Genomic DNA, 11,259 nt, shown 5'->3' with positions numbered 1-11,259 from the left:
TCCTGCTGTTTCCTTTAGAGTTAGAGGGCATACTTGGAGTTTGCTTTTCTGAGTTTGCAAGGAGGTGTGTTACTGCTGTTTGGCAGGGGCGAACATGTGTTGCAGAAAAGCTGCATGTGGATTGTGATAAAATAGAGGGCATCACAGTTTCATGAATGGAATTGTGGTTGTAAAATAACACCTTTGTAAAAAAAGATTCCACTAGAAGAATGGAAAAAAGGAGGAAAAATGTAGTTGTTTAGGTAGTCATGTTTCAAATAATACAGTTGTTAACTTATTTTTTCCTACCCTTTTTGAGTTTTTGAACAGCAGGTAATTAAGTCTGTATGGATTGCTCGGTGATTTTTTTTTTTAACTTGGCAGTTGCTGAAGTTTATTTGCAGGCATGACAGTTTGTGCAGAATTTCCAGAATTCAAATTAATAACTCTAGGCTACTGTACTTTAATTACTTAGATAACTTTTTATAGAATGGCTTAATTAATATATTGTCTTTATTTCTTCCATAAGGATCGCTAACTGTTGAGGATTGTGTGGTTCATATTGATCTGAATTTGGCAAAAGTGATCCATGAAAAATGGAAAGAATCTATTCTGGTTAGTAGATTTCTTATGATACAGTATAGCATGCTTGCCTTTTGTCAGGCCATTTGTCTCCTTATGTGTTGGTCTAAATGTGTAAGATACAAGAATCTTTGCTAGAGCAATGATAAAATACAATAGTAGTTTGTAAAATACGTCGTAATCATCGGAGCTGTTGAAAGGCAGATTAAGGAATGAAGAAACTGCATGTCATGAGTGCCTCATCATGAAACCAAGATCCTTAAAAAAGAAGGATCATAATGCACAATTTTACTACAAAATTGATCAAAAATTCCACTGGCCAAAAATCATTACTGGCTTGTTGACATGAAAGAAGAGTTTTTATGAGTAATTACATATTCAAAACACCTCCAAGTATATTAATTGAGAAGAGTTCTTTAACCTCCATTCCTTCATAGCCTTATGAAACTCAGAATGCTGTTTGGCAAAATTTATGTTTGGTTTATTTAATTAAGATTATGAAATCCTAGCAGTGGGACACATTTGTTTAGTTTGATGTGTTTTCAGATAGTTCTAGCTTTTAAACTTCACTTTGTAGTTACTTTTCTTAAATACATCTCTTCTAAAATATCCAATCTTTGAGAAATACTGTAAGACATTGTTTTGAAGCTGGTTTACTTAGAAGGTAACACTTGCTAAGCTTCACTGCAAGATTTATAGCTTACTTATGGTTTTACTATTTTTATTTAGAAGCGTCAGAGGAGCGATGAATCATGTAAGTTGTCTGCAGAAGGTATGTTATATATTTCTGTTAAACACTTAATTCTCATTGTAGTATTTAATTATTTGAAACTTAAGGTTACAAATATTATTTCTGTTGAAAAATAATGGATTCATTTATTGAGCTAAGCTTTTAATTATTGCCCTTGGTTTCATTTACCATTGTTTTATGGAGTTGGGGGGGGAAAAGTAAGTTAAATTATTAGCAGAATCACTAATCCCAGATAGATGCAAGCAAGAAACTTATAATTTGTGTACTTCAGAGAACTTAAAGAGAAGCTCTGACTGGATCAGACAGCTCTTTGGTAGGACTTCTGAGTCTGTGGCAGGAAAAGGCACATCCAGAGAATTGTTAGCAGGGTAAGATGCATCCAGAGAATTAATAGCAGAGCAAGATTTCTGCAGATAAGGGAAGAAGGACGGGAATGCAACATTCACACGTTATTGTCCTTGTCAGAGGAACTGATTGTAGCAGTAATATGTATGTCCTTGTTCAAAAAGTGTTAAAACCTCTGGCAATCTAGTTTTCATTCAGCTCTCCGATAAAATGTCCCTCTACAGCAGAACCCCACTACTCTTACATGGGACCTGAGTGAAGACTTGGATTGCAATGTAAACATGAGTCAATAATTCTCTTAGAAAAGCAACGAAATCTTTCCACTTAACATATGTGCAAGATAGTTCACAGCTGTAAGATATGTCTTGCACTTGAAAATTTGGTGAGGGTATCTAATGGTTTTGCTTTCGTTTTACAAAACAGATAAAGATCGTCAGAATGTCTTTGGAAAATAGAACTGAGGAAGGTGAAAACAATGTTTTGTTTTCTGTTTTAGCAGTAACAACACTGTAGTAAAAAAACCTAAACCATCTAGATTGAAAAACTTAATTATTTTGGTTTCTCTTGTATAAACAAGCTAATGATTGTTTTATTTGTCACCTCATTTTTTTTTTGCTTATGAAGCTCCTACTGTGATTCAGCAGATAGAAACAGATGACTCAGAAATGCTGTTATCTCAGAATGCAGACAGTGAAATACAGAAGAAAAAAATGAGCTGGGTTTCAGGCTCATCTAATGACATGCAGACTAAAAAACCAGCAACATCAGACGTTTTTCCTTTTATGGATCACTGGAACGCTCAGATTCAGAAAGTATCTCTCAGACAAATAATTTCTGAAGAAATAGCTATGCAGGAGAAACAGGACCTGGTATGGATAGCACCAGTTTTTTTTCTGTAGTTCAAATTTGTTACTATTAATGCAACAGAATATGTCTTACCTGGTGACTCATCTTTGTGCTGCTGATTACAGCCTGAATTTGTGAGACAAATGCATGCCAATCAGTATTGTTGATTACTGTGATTCAGGAGTTACCGTGTGGTAGATTTTCTGATTTAAAAATATAAATCTCATTTCAAGATGTAATATTTTGATTCTTTCACAAACAGATCATGGTGCATTACACTATACAGGTTAGCATTTGTGTTTGGTTGAATTGTTTTTTGATTGTTCAGCTAAAAACAAACATCAGTGTGTTTTCCCACATTACTGTGAAAGTGATATATAAAAATTAGCCCCATGCCTTGTTTGTTTAGAAGTTGATTGAATTTATTTTAATACTTTTTTGTAAGGAGAATCCAAAACATTCCTAATAGATAAGACATTAAAAGCAGTATTTGAAGTTAATCTCAAACAGGTTTCTGTACCCACTTGTCAGAAAATAGTAATTTAAAAAAATATTTTTATTAATTCTGTATCTTCTGCACAGATCCCATATCCTGTCTAGTTGGCATGTGCATAACGCTGCTATCTAGTGCTCAGCAGTTGTTCAGAACAGGCTTTTTTATTAGTAATCGTCTCTGATAAGTGGCTGTCCTAAAAAAAGAGAAGCTTTGTTTCTACTAGCATAGAAAGTTGGATGGATTAGCTTGTACTTCGAAAGAATGGCTTTTGGATTCTTACTTTGAACTGCATGTATGTGGCTTACTGATAATAACAACTGTGGTGTCTGCAGCTTTATTTTCAGGGTGGAGTCATGGAACTTGGCTTTGTTTTGACCACTGAGGTTTTTTTAGGGATTTGGTTGTTTTATTTTTTTCTTAAATCTGAGTATTGGAATGATCAGTCTGATTTATTCTGGAGTATAAATATGTTTCTTCTCAGCATGACTTCACAAATACAGATTTTTTAGTAAAGCTTCATATACACCAAAACATAATTGCTTATGCTGTCGCTGTTTAGTAATAAAATGTTGTTTCAGCTCCAGGCCCTCAGTAAAGAGTATAGGTGGACTTTGCAGAAGCTTAGCATTGGTCTAGATAGACTAGCAGGGAAAGTGTTCCAAAACTTAAATTCCTCCAAAAAAAAAAAAAAAAAAAAAATCCTCCTTTAGTTTTGTCCAAGTTATGAGGGAGCTCCAGCTGAGTTGCTTCAACTGACTGCAGTGGTACATGATACAACTTACCTGTCCCTGCTTTATTGTCATCAAATCAGTATGGCAGGCTGATATTGGCATGTTGTCACAGCTGTGGGTGCGTATCTACTGAGTAGATAATTTTTGAAATCTTAGCAAGTAACAGTTAAGTTGGATTGGTTCAACTATTATTATATTTTGTTCTAATCGAGAACTTGCAATGTTTTCCCTTCATCTTATGGGTAGAATCGTGTTCCTTCTATGGCTAGAAAAGACTGTGCTGCTAAACTAAAGGAAAAACAACTTTTTGAGATGTTTCCAACTATTAGTCAAGACTTCTTAATGGATATCTTCAAGGACAACAAGTAAGAAATCAAAGTTCTTTGTAAAAATGGTGCTTGGTAACAGTCTATAGTGCACAGTTACTGTCTTAATATTAGGAGTTAAGATACTGCTAAAGAATGGCTTTTCCCAGCACTTGTTGTAGATCTAAATAAAGGTAAAACTAGCTGGTCTTAAAAAAAAAAAACAAAACAAAAACAACTTTATGTGTAAAATTGTTTCTTTTTTGGAGAGGAGTAGACAGTTTCTCTCTTTGGGAGAAGATCCCTGGCTATTGACCTCTGACTGTCAGTGGAACTGCATACTTACTCTAGAGCTGAGGTTTAAATCAAGCAGGAGAAATTAATAGGGGTGATGATAGTGGTCTCACAGAAAACTGTCATCCACCCAAGAGGATGTTAGCTGTGAGCACTTCCTGGTTACTACAGCAGCTCTGAAAGAATGAACCATCTCTCCATCTATTTCTGCTGACATTCTCTCTTCTGCGTTATTTTTCTGGGATATGTGGCTACCTCTTAAATCCAAGTTTCTGAGGACCAAACTTTTTTTCAAGATCAACGTGTTTTTTCATCCTTGGCTAATTGAATGTCTGTCTCTATGTATGGGTTCATATGCCTATCTGCTTGTCATCTCACATTCTAAATTCTCTTCATAGTGTTGCCTTTCTCAAAAGCTGTCTTTACTTCTGATCAATCTTCCTATTGCTGCTTACTGAACAGCAAGAAGAATAAAGGAGTGCTTATTAGAAATCTGATGGCAACTGATGTCCCATTCTTATTTTATTAAATTCAGTAACAAAGTTTGACTGGATATACAAGGATTTTCCTACATAATGGTTTCAGAAAACTGAGCTAGTGTTAAACTAGTTTTAGTATCTAACCCTGACCAGCCAAAGATTTTAGATGAAGTAACTTTTCCATCCCAAAAAGCAGTGTTTACTTCTAAAGTAGTGTCTGTTTGATTAAGGTAGGATGCAATTTACTTGAGTATTAAAAGGACAATGAAATACTAAAGTGCCGCTCAATTATGTTTCAGTCAACCAAGACTGCATCAGTGTTGGTGACAGTAATGCAGTAAAGTGGGTCTGCAAGCCTTTTTGTAATAATGTGGAAAACTCCATTCCAGAGCTTTATTTCCATTGTCATCTATTTCTGTAACAATATCAAGGTTTGTTATATAAATTTTAATGAACGTAGCAGCTATAAATGTATCTGTAACATCACAGGTTTTACTTATCCTTTACAGCTACTCTTTAGAACAAACTGAACAGTTTCTGAACTGTGTTCTGGAGGCAGATCCTGTAAAAACAGTTATAGCTCAAGAAAGCGTTCAGCAAAATGAAATAGTTTCTTCCTACAATGCTGCAAAGAACCGGGAGAAGAAGGTATTTTTATTTTTTTTTAATTAGTAGTTACAAACATATCCAAAGCTGTGTTAATGAAAACACCCTGCAATGCATACTTAGCTTCAACATTGCAAATTCCTACAGGGAAAAAAAAGTAAGGAAGAGGATGATCCTTTGGGAGAAATATTACAAGAATTTGAGTATCCACAATATGAGGATTTAAGAGCAGAGGCTTTTTGTCACCAGCAAAAGAGACAGGAATGTTTGAAAAAGGCTGGGGAAGCCTATCGCATGGGTATGAAGTCTGTGGCAGCATTTTATGCACATCAGGTAACCGTAAATATCGTGCTTTTTGCTTGAATTTAGAGGTACTTAAATACTGAATTGAAGTGATAAGAAAAACATTGTGCCAGCTATAGCTGATAAATTTCCTCAATTACTTTTCCCTATGTAAGTGTTATATTGAGAATAACCTTACAAGTAAATTCCCTTTCACTAGTAATGATACTGATAGAGGAAGCCAATGTAACCAAATTCAGTGGAGACCTCATGAAAGGTGACATTTAGTGCTTAGACACACATGCTTGTTTTCTCGTAGATCTTGTTCTTGCATCCACATGTTTGTAAGCACCAGGATATGTGTCCATGTGGTCTGGCCACATTCACTTGTGTGGTATGGACTGCAACAAATAGCAGGTTTTGAATCCTGCGTATCCCCATTGTGTTTCTCTTAATTGGTGATAAATTGTTTTTAGACACATCTTTTCTACTTTTTAGGAGTCAGAGTTGAGATATGTGGTCTTTTGCCTCAGAATCATTCTTGCTTCATCCTCCATAGATCTTGGGCAAGATCGCTGTCTGCTGTCTTTGCTTCTTCGTTCTGACTATCTTTATGGCTACGGTCTGTCTTGGGTTGGGTATAGTATACCATGCTTTTTTGCCATCCATCTGGTTTTGAAGTGTAGATCTGCTGCTGATCAGACTTCTGTGCCCTGGCTTTGGAGCACAGGCTCTCTGGTCTTGATTCAAATACATTTCTTGGTATATACCAATTTGATTACTATTGATCATATTCTGAGTATCAACTGTTCTTGTAACTGTTCCTGTACGTTGGTTTCTTGGTTCCTTCACTCAAGACCCTTCTGTTCAGACTTCATTCAGATCACTCTTAAAAGTTCTGTTCCAGGTATCTTCAAGGCTGTAGCTTCTGCCTGATGTAATAGCATATAAAAATTTGGTGAGAATTCATGTTCTAGAAGGATTTAATTCTAAACTGTGAATTGCATTATGATAAAACAAAAATGTAATAATAAATCGCTTGAATTTGCTTATTATCTTAGAAAAGGTTTCATACAATTGGTATAACTTATCATTCTAAATGTTCAGATTGTTACTATGCATGTAGGAAATACTGATTATCAGTCTTATTAACGAACTCTTTTTGTTCTTCTTGGTTTATACATTTTTTAAGTTTGCAGAGATTTTAAGTAGAAGTGTAATTTCAAGTCTTGTCTTTTGTTCTTAGCCATAACGACAAATACGATCTAGATATTTATGTATTTGTTTGAGGTAATAAAAAGGCAAACTAAGTTATTCATGAAAATACTTAATGCTTGGTGGCCTTAGCCTGTCTTGGGAATCCTCTGCAAGTGAGAGTTACAGGGCTGGTGTCTCTGGTCTGACACTATAAGAAACGTCAGGTGATCCATTTTAAGAAAGTGTAAGACAGACTGACCCTTCTGTTCTCTTGAGGCCTTGTCATTACAAGACCCAGAGTTAAGTCTTCCATTCCTTTTCAGACATGTGCCTACAGATCTATGAAGACATGATTTGTTGCATCAGTCTCTCAGATATTATCTCTGCAAGGTTAATGGGAAATAGTTGGTACTCGCCTACTGTGTACTGTGAATAACTGTGTACTGCTCCTTATCCCTAGTTCCAACAGGGGCAGTGTTGACCTTGTCAGTCATAAAAGATCTGTCAAAAATATTAGGAGAGATAATAGACAACTATTTAAAAAAAAGTAAAAAAAAAAAAAAAAGAGTGTTTGCCCTTGGCTTGTCTCATTTTTAGGGAATGTTTTCAGAAGAATTAACTTCAGCTATAACAACCAGGTTTTTCTTGGGCTGTTGAGCAGTTTCTCTGACATTTAATTGATTTTTTTAGAAAAATACTTGCAGAAAGTAAAACTATGTTGTTAGGATAATAGATGGGAAAATCAGCATGGAGTGTAACTTTTTAGCTTATGTAAGGACCTTAAGGGTTTGTGCCTTTTCTGGCTTTTTCTTTCTTGTAAGGCTCTTGTTATAATTTCTTCTTTGTGTCAGCTTTGAGTAGTTTCTTAAGAACAGGTTTCATGAAATCTCCTTGCAAGTGGGTCTCACTGAGCCTCTTCCAGAAGTTCTGTGATTGTAAATTTTAGATTTTACTGCTTCAAACTGTGAGCTAAAAGCACCCTGCCAGTGGTGTCATTTGAACCCAGTGAGCACTGTGGAGCTTAGATTATGTCTCAGCATGTAATAGTTGTTGTGCTTATGAATAAAGGGTCGCCTTCATGAGCAGAAGATGAAAGAAGCCAACCACGCCGCTGCCGTGCAAATCTTTGAGAAAGTAAATACTGCCTTGCTGCCTATGAATGTGTTGGATCTGCATGGTCTCCATGTGGATGAAGCTGTGAATCAGTTGTCCAGAGTGCTACAGGAAAAAAGTGAAGGTAGGAATAAGCTAATAATTCCTGCCCCCTTAAAGTTATTCTCTTCATTTTCTAATAAGAAATCATGATATGTGGCAGTATCAGAGGGAGTGAATGTAATTTTATAACGTGTAGAAACAACTGGCTTTTGTGTTGTTTTCTTTTCAAAGTTCCACCATGGGATTGTTTTTCTTTGACATGGTAGTGGTTCTTTTGTCAATTTGTCTTGCCTCCCCACCCTATGCCTCTTTGTAAATCTTCATTTTCCTTCCATTTTATACTTTACTGTTATTTTTTATTGAAGACTTGATCTATCCTTCCTGGCATTTTTAAGCGAGATAGTAATGCCGGTATTTCTGGCATCTTTTCATTGCTTTGTCAGAACTGTGTTGGTTTTTTAATCTTTAAAGAAAAATCATTATGTTGAAATTCCAACCACAGTATCAACTTCTACAAGCAAGTCTGTGATTTGAGCTATCTTTCAGTAGCTTCCATACCGATTTCTCAGCAGAAGCTCTTGAGATCAGAATATCGCTGCTTCTATAAATGTAATTTTGAGCAGTTTTGCTCGAGGGCTTGTTTTTTCTCCCAGTGGAGTGTTCAAGTACTTCATGATTGTTCTTGCTGTAAAAACATATATTGTTCGCATTATTAGTTTACCCTATAAAGGTAAGCACATTGGGAACACTTCTCTTACGCAAGATACCACTGCACAAACCTAATTTTTTGAAACATCTGCTCCACACAGTAGAAACAGAAGTGTTCAGTGGGGCCTTAGATAAACCTTTTCTTTCAATGTACATCAGAGATAATTAAGTTGCACTGTCTTGTGCTATTCCTAAAATGATGTTTGTATACTTTTAATCTGTAACTTAACACTTAAACCAGGAGTCCTGTAATGATCGTAGGAGCTCACTGTTCAGTCCGTTCACCTAAATCTAAACAAAAATTTATTTCAGTGTACACATATGGGAAAAGGATCACTACAGGCACATAGTGCTGGCAGAATTAACAGTAAACTAATATAAAACACAAAGTTAAACAAGAGAGAGTGAGAGAGAGATATGAACTGATAATCTAGAACTGGCAAATCTTGGCTTGTTGTGAGAATCCAATTTAATTTATATTTGTTCCTCTTTTTCAAACTCTTCATCAGTTTAGGTTGCTGTGATGGCGGGGAAAAGAGCAGTTTCTTTTGTTATTAGGGCCAGATGCCCTAGTAAAGCTCACTGATGTGTTGATTCACATACTCCAACGTAGCAGAAGTTAGCCCAAATAAGTGTGAATTAAATGTCAAAAACTGTGTGGATTTATATTTTCCTCCTTCTTTCTTTCCTTATCCACAATATTTCCTTATTCACAATAGTTTAAGATAAAATATGAAGCAATAGAGAGAAGTGTAGTTTTAAAATAAACTATATTACACCGACCTCTTCTAATTCTGCAATTTTAATTTACATCACAGGATGTAAATTTCAAGTGAAAATTAGATTCTATAAATGGTAAAACCGCTCTGAAATTAGAAGGATTTTGTATGATCACAACATGCACATTTCAAGCAATCTGGATTTAGAAAGTTTGACTACGTTTTTTTCAGAAGGGGGAAAAATAGCTATGTTTATGTAAAAGATGCATAGCCAGCACGGGAAAGCAAAGTTCCAAATCACTAGTAAGAGCTTTCAGAAGAATGGATGGGAAAGTTATACTGAACATGAAGTATCTGCTGTGGGAAAATTTTAACCGTTAAAACCCCGGCTGTTACAGAGTACCAGCAGACTGGTGGTAAACCATACCTTTGTGTTATCACGGGAAGAGGAAGCCATAGTCAGGGAGGAGTTGCTCGCATCAGACCAGCAGCTATCAGATACCTCACAAGCCACAACTTCAGGTGAGTTTAGATTTTTGTTACTGATACATATTTTTTCTTAACCCACATTTAACTAACTGAAAATTGAAGTTAGATTTAGAATGCTGTTAAACTACTAAACAGATTAAAGCAGGTCTACTGTTTCATAAATCCGATGCCATTGTGTGCGGCAAAATCATCTTATATGGGGAACCTATTAAATGTTGGATCCTTTAGTATGAGATAGATGAAAAAAGCTATGGATTAAACCTATCTCACATAGTTTATTTACTTATTTCCATTCAGGGTTGATAGATTTACTGTGAAAAGATGTTGGTCCTGCTTTTTATTGCTCTCCTGTACCTGCTTATGTGGGACAGTAATTTAAAAGTCTGGGCTGGCATTAGTGTATTTGCTGCTTTTTCTTTATAGGAGTGCATGAAGATGGGACTGAGAAATAGCAAAGACTTCCCTTCTCATTTCGTTTTTAATTCCTACAGAAGAAAAGGAGGAAAAATTGGCTTGAAGGAAGGGGGAATTAGAAGGGAGTGTGAAAAGAGGAGCAGAATGCATATAACCAAAAATATTGGGCAGCTGTTCTGTTTTTTTAATCTGCCTCTTAATTTCCTGCTGCTTTCAGCTCTTCACCTCTCCAGACCCTGTAAAATGCTTTCACTGTAACATCCAGAGGACATGATGCTGATTTCCTTACTCTCACATGCACGCATATGACTGAGAACCTTATTGCTTTCCATATGTTTGAAGGGGGCTGAAGGAGATGGCATTGCACATAGCTTTCATCTTTTCTTGTTTCACAGGTTCACAGAAATAAAACCGGGCTGCCTGAAAGTCATGCTGAATTGAAGGGTTGTTGAGAAGAGGAATACAGACACTGAGGTGTCGTATTACAGCTAAAACCTTTTTGAACAACTGCAATAGTATTTTGTAATCTATTTCAAAGGACAGTATTTTATTAGAAATGGTCTCAATTTACAGCAAGTGGTTTTGTCAGTATGTTTCCAAGAAAATTTTTGAGTGAAACAGATCCTTTTTTGAACCTGCAAAAAGACGACACAGGATTTTGAGTCTCAGAAGTGCAGATTAAAAATTCTGCTGAGCATTAGATGATGTTTTAAAGGGACGTTAAGATACAATTTTTAAATAAAACTGTCGTCTCGCTATACCCAGTCTGTCTTTTGACTCTTACACATTTAATTGCTGTGGATTCTGTGCTTTTAAAACATTGTACCTTGTACAAAGTTACTTTGTGATTCAGAACTTTGTGCTAAACCCTTCAGAAGAGT

At 35.8% G+C, this 11,259-nt stretch overlaps 1 protein-coding gene across 1 annotated transcript in view; it reads left to right on the top strand.

The window, feature by feature from the left end:
• Positions 1 to 11,015, top strand: part of N4BP2 (NEDD4 binding protein 2) — a 24,309-nt gene extending 13,294 nt beyond the window's left edge. Inside the window, exons 8-16 of the mRNA XM_010134387.1 lie at positions 509 to 594; positions 1,291 to 1,333; positions 2,282 to 2,526; positions 3,977 to 4,095; positions 5,318 to 5,456; positions 5,562 to 5,747; positions 7,962 to 8,130; positions 9,874 to 9,997; positions 10,774 to 11,015. Coding sequence (XP_010132689.1) covers positions 509 to 594; positions 1,291 to 1,333; positions 2,282 to 2,526; positions 3,977 to 4,095; positions 5,318 to 5,456; positions 5,562 to 5,747; positions 7,962 to 8,130; positions 9,874 to 9,997; positions 10,774 to 10,819 — 1,157 coding nt within the window. The 3' untranslated portion in view covers positions 10,820 to 11,015. The remainder of the gene's footprint in view (positions 1 to 508; positions 595 to 1,290; positions 1,334 to 2,281; positions 2,527 to 3,976; positions 4,096 to 5,317; positions 5,457 to 5,561; positions 5,748 to 7,961; positions 8,131 to 9,873; positions 9,998 to 10,773) is intronic.
• Positions 11,016 to 11,259: the final 244 nt, after the last annotated feature.

The sequence above is a fragment of the Buceros rhinoceros genome, unplaced genomic scaffold (assembly GCF_000710305.1).
Source record: "Buceros rhinoceros silvestris isolate BGI_N320 unplaced genomic scaffold, ASM71030v1 scaffold37164, whole genome shotgun sequence".
NCBI lineage: Eukaryota > Metazoa > Chordata > Aves > Bucerotiformes > Bucerotidae > Buceros > Buceros rhinoceros.
Note: the sequence above shows the minus strand (reverse complement) of the source record. Positions and strands in the feature narration are given on the sequence as shown.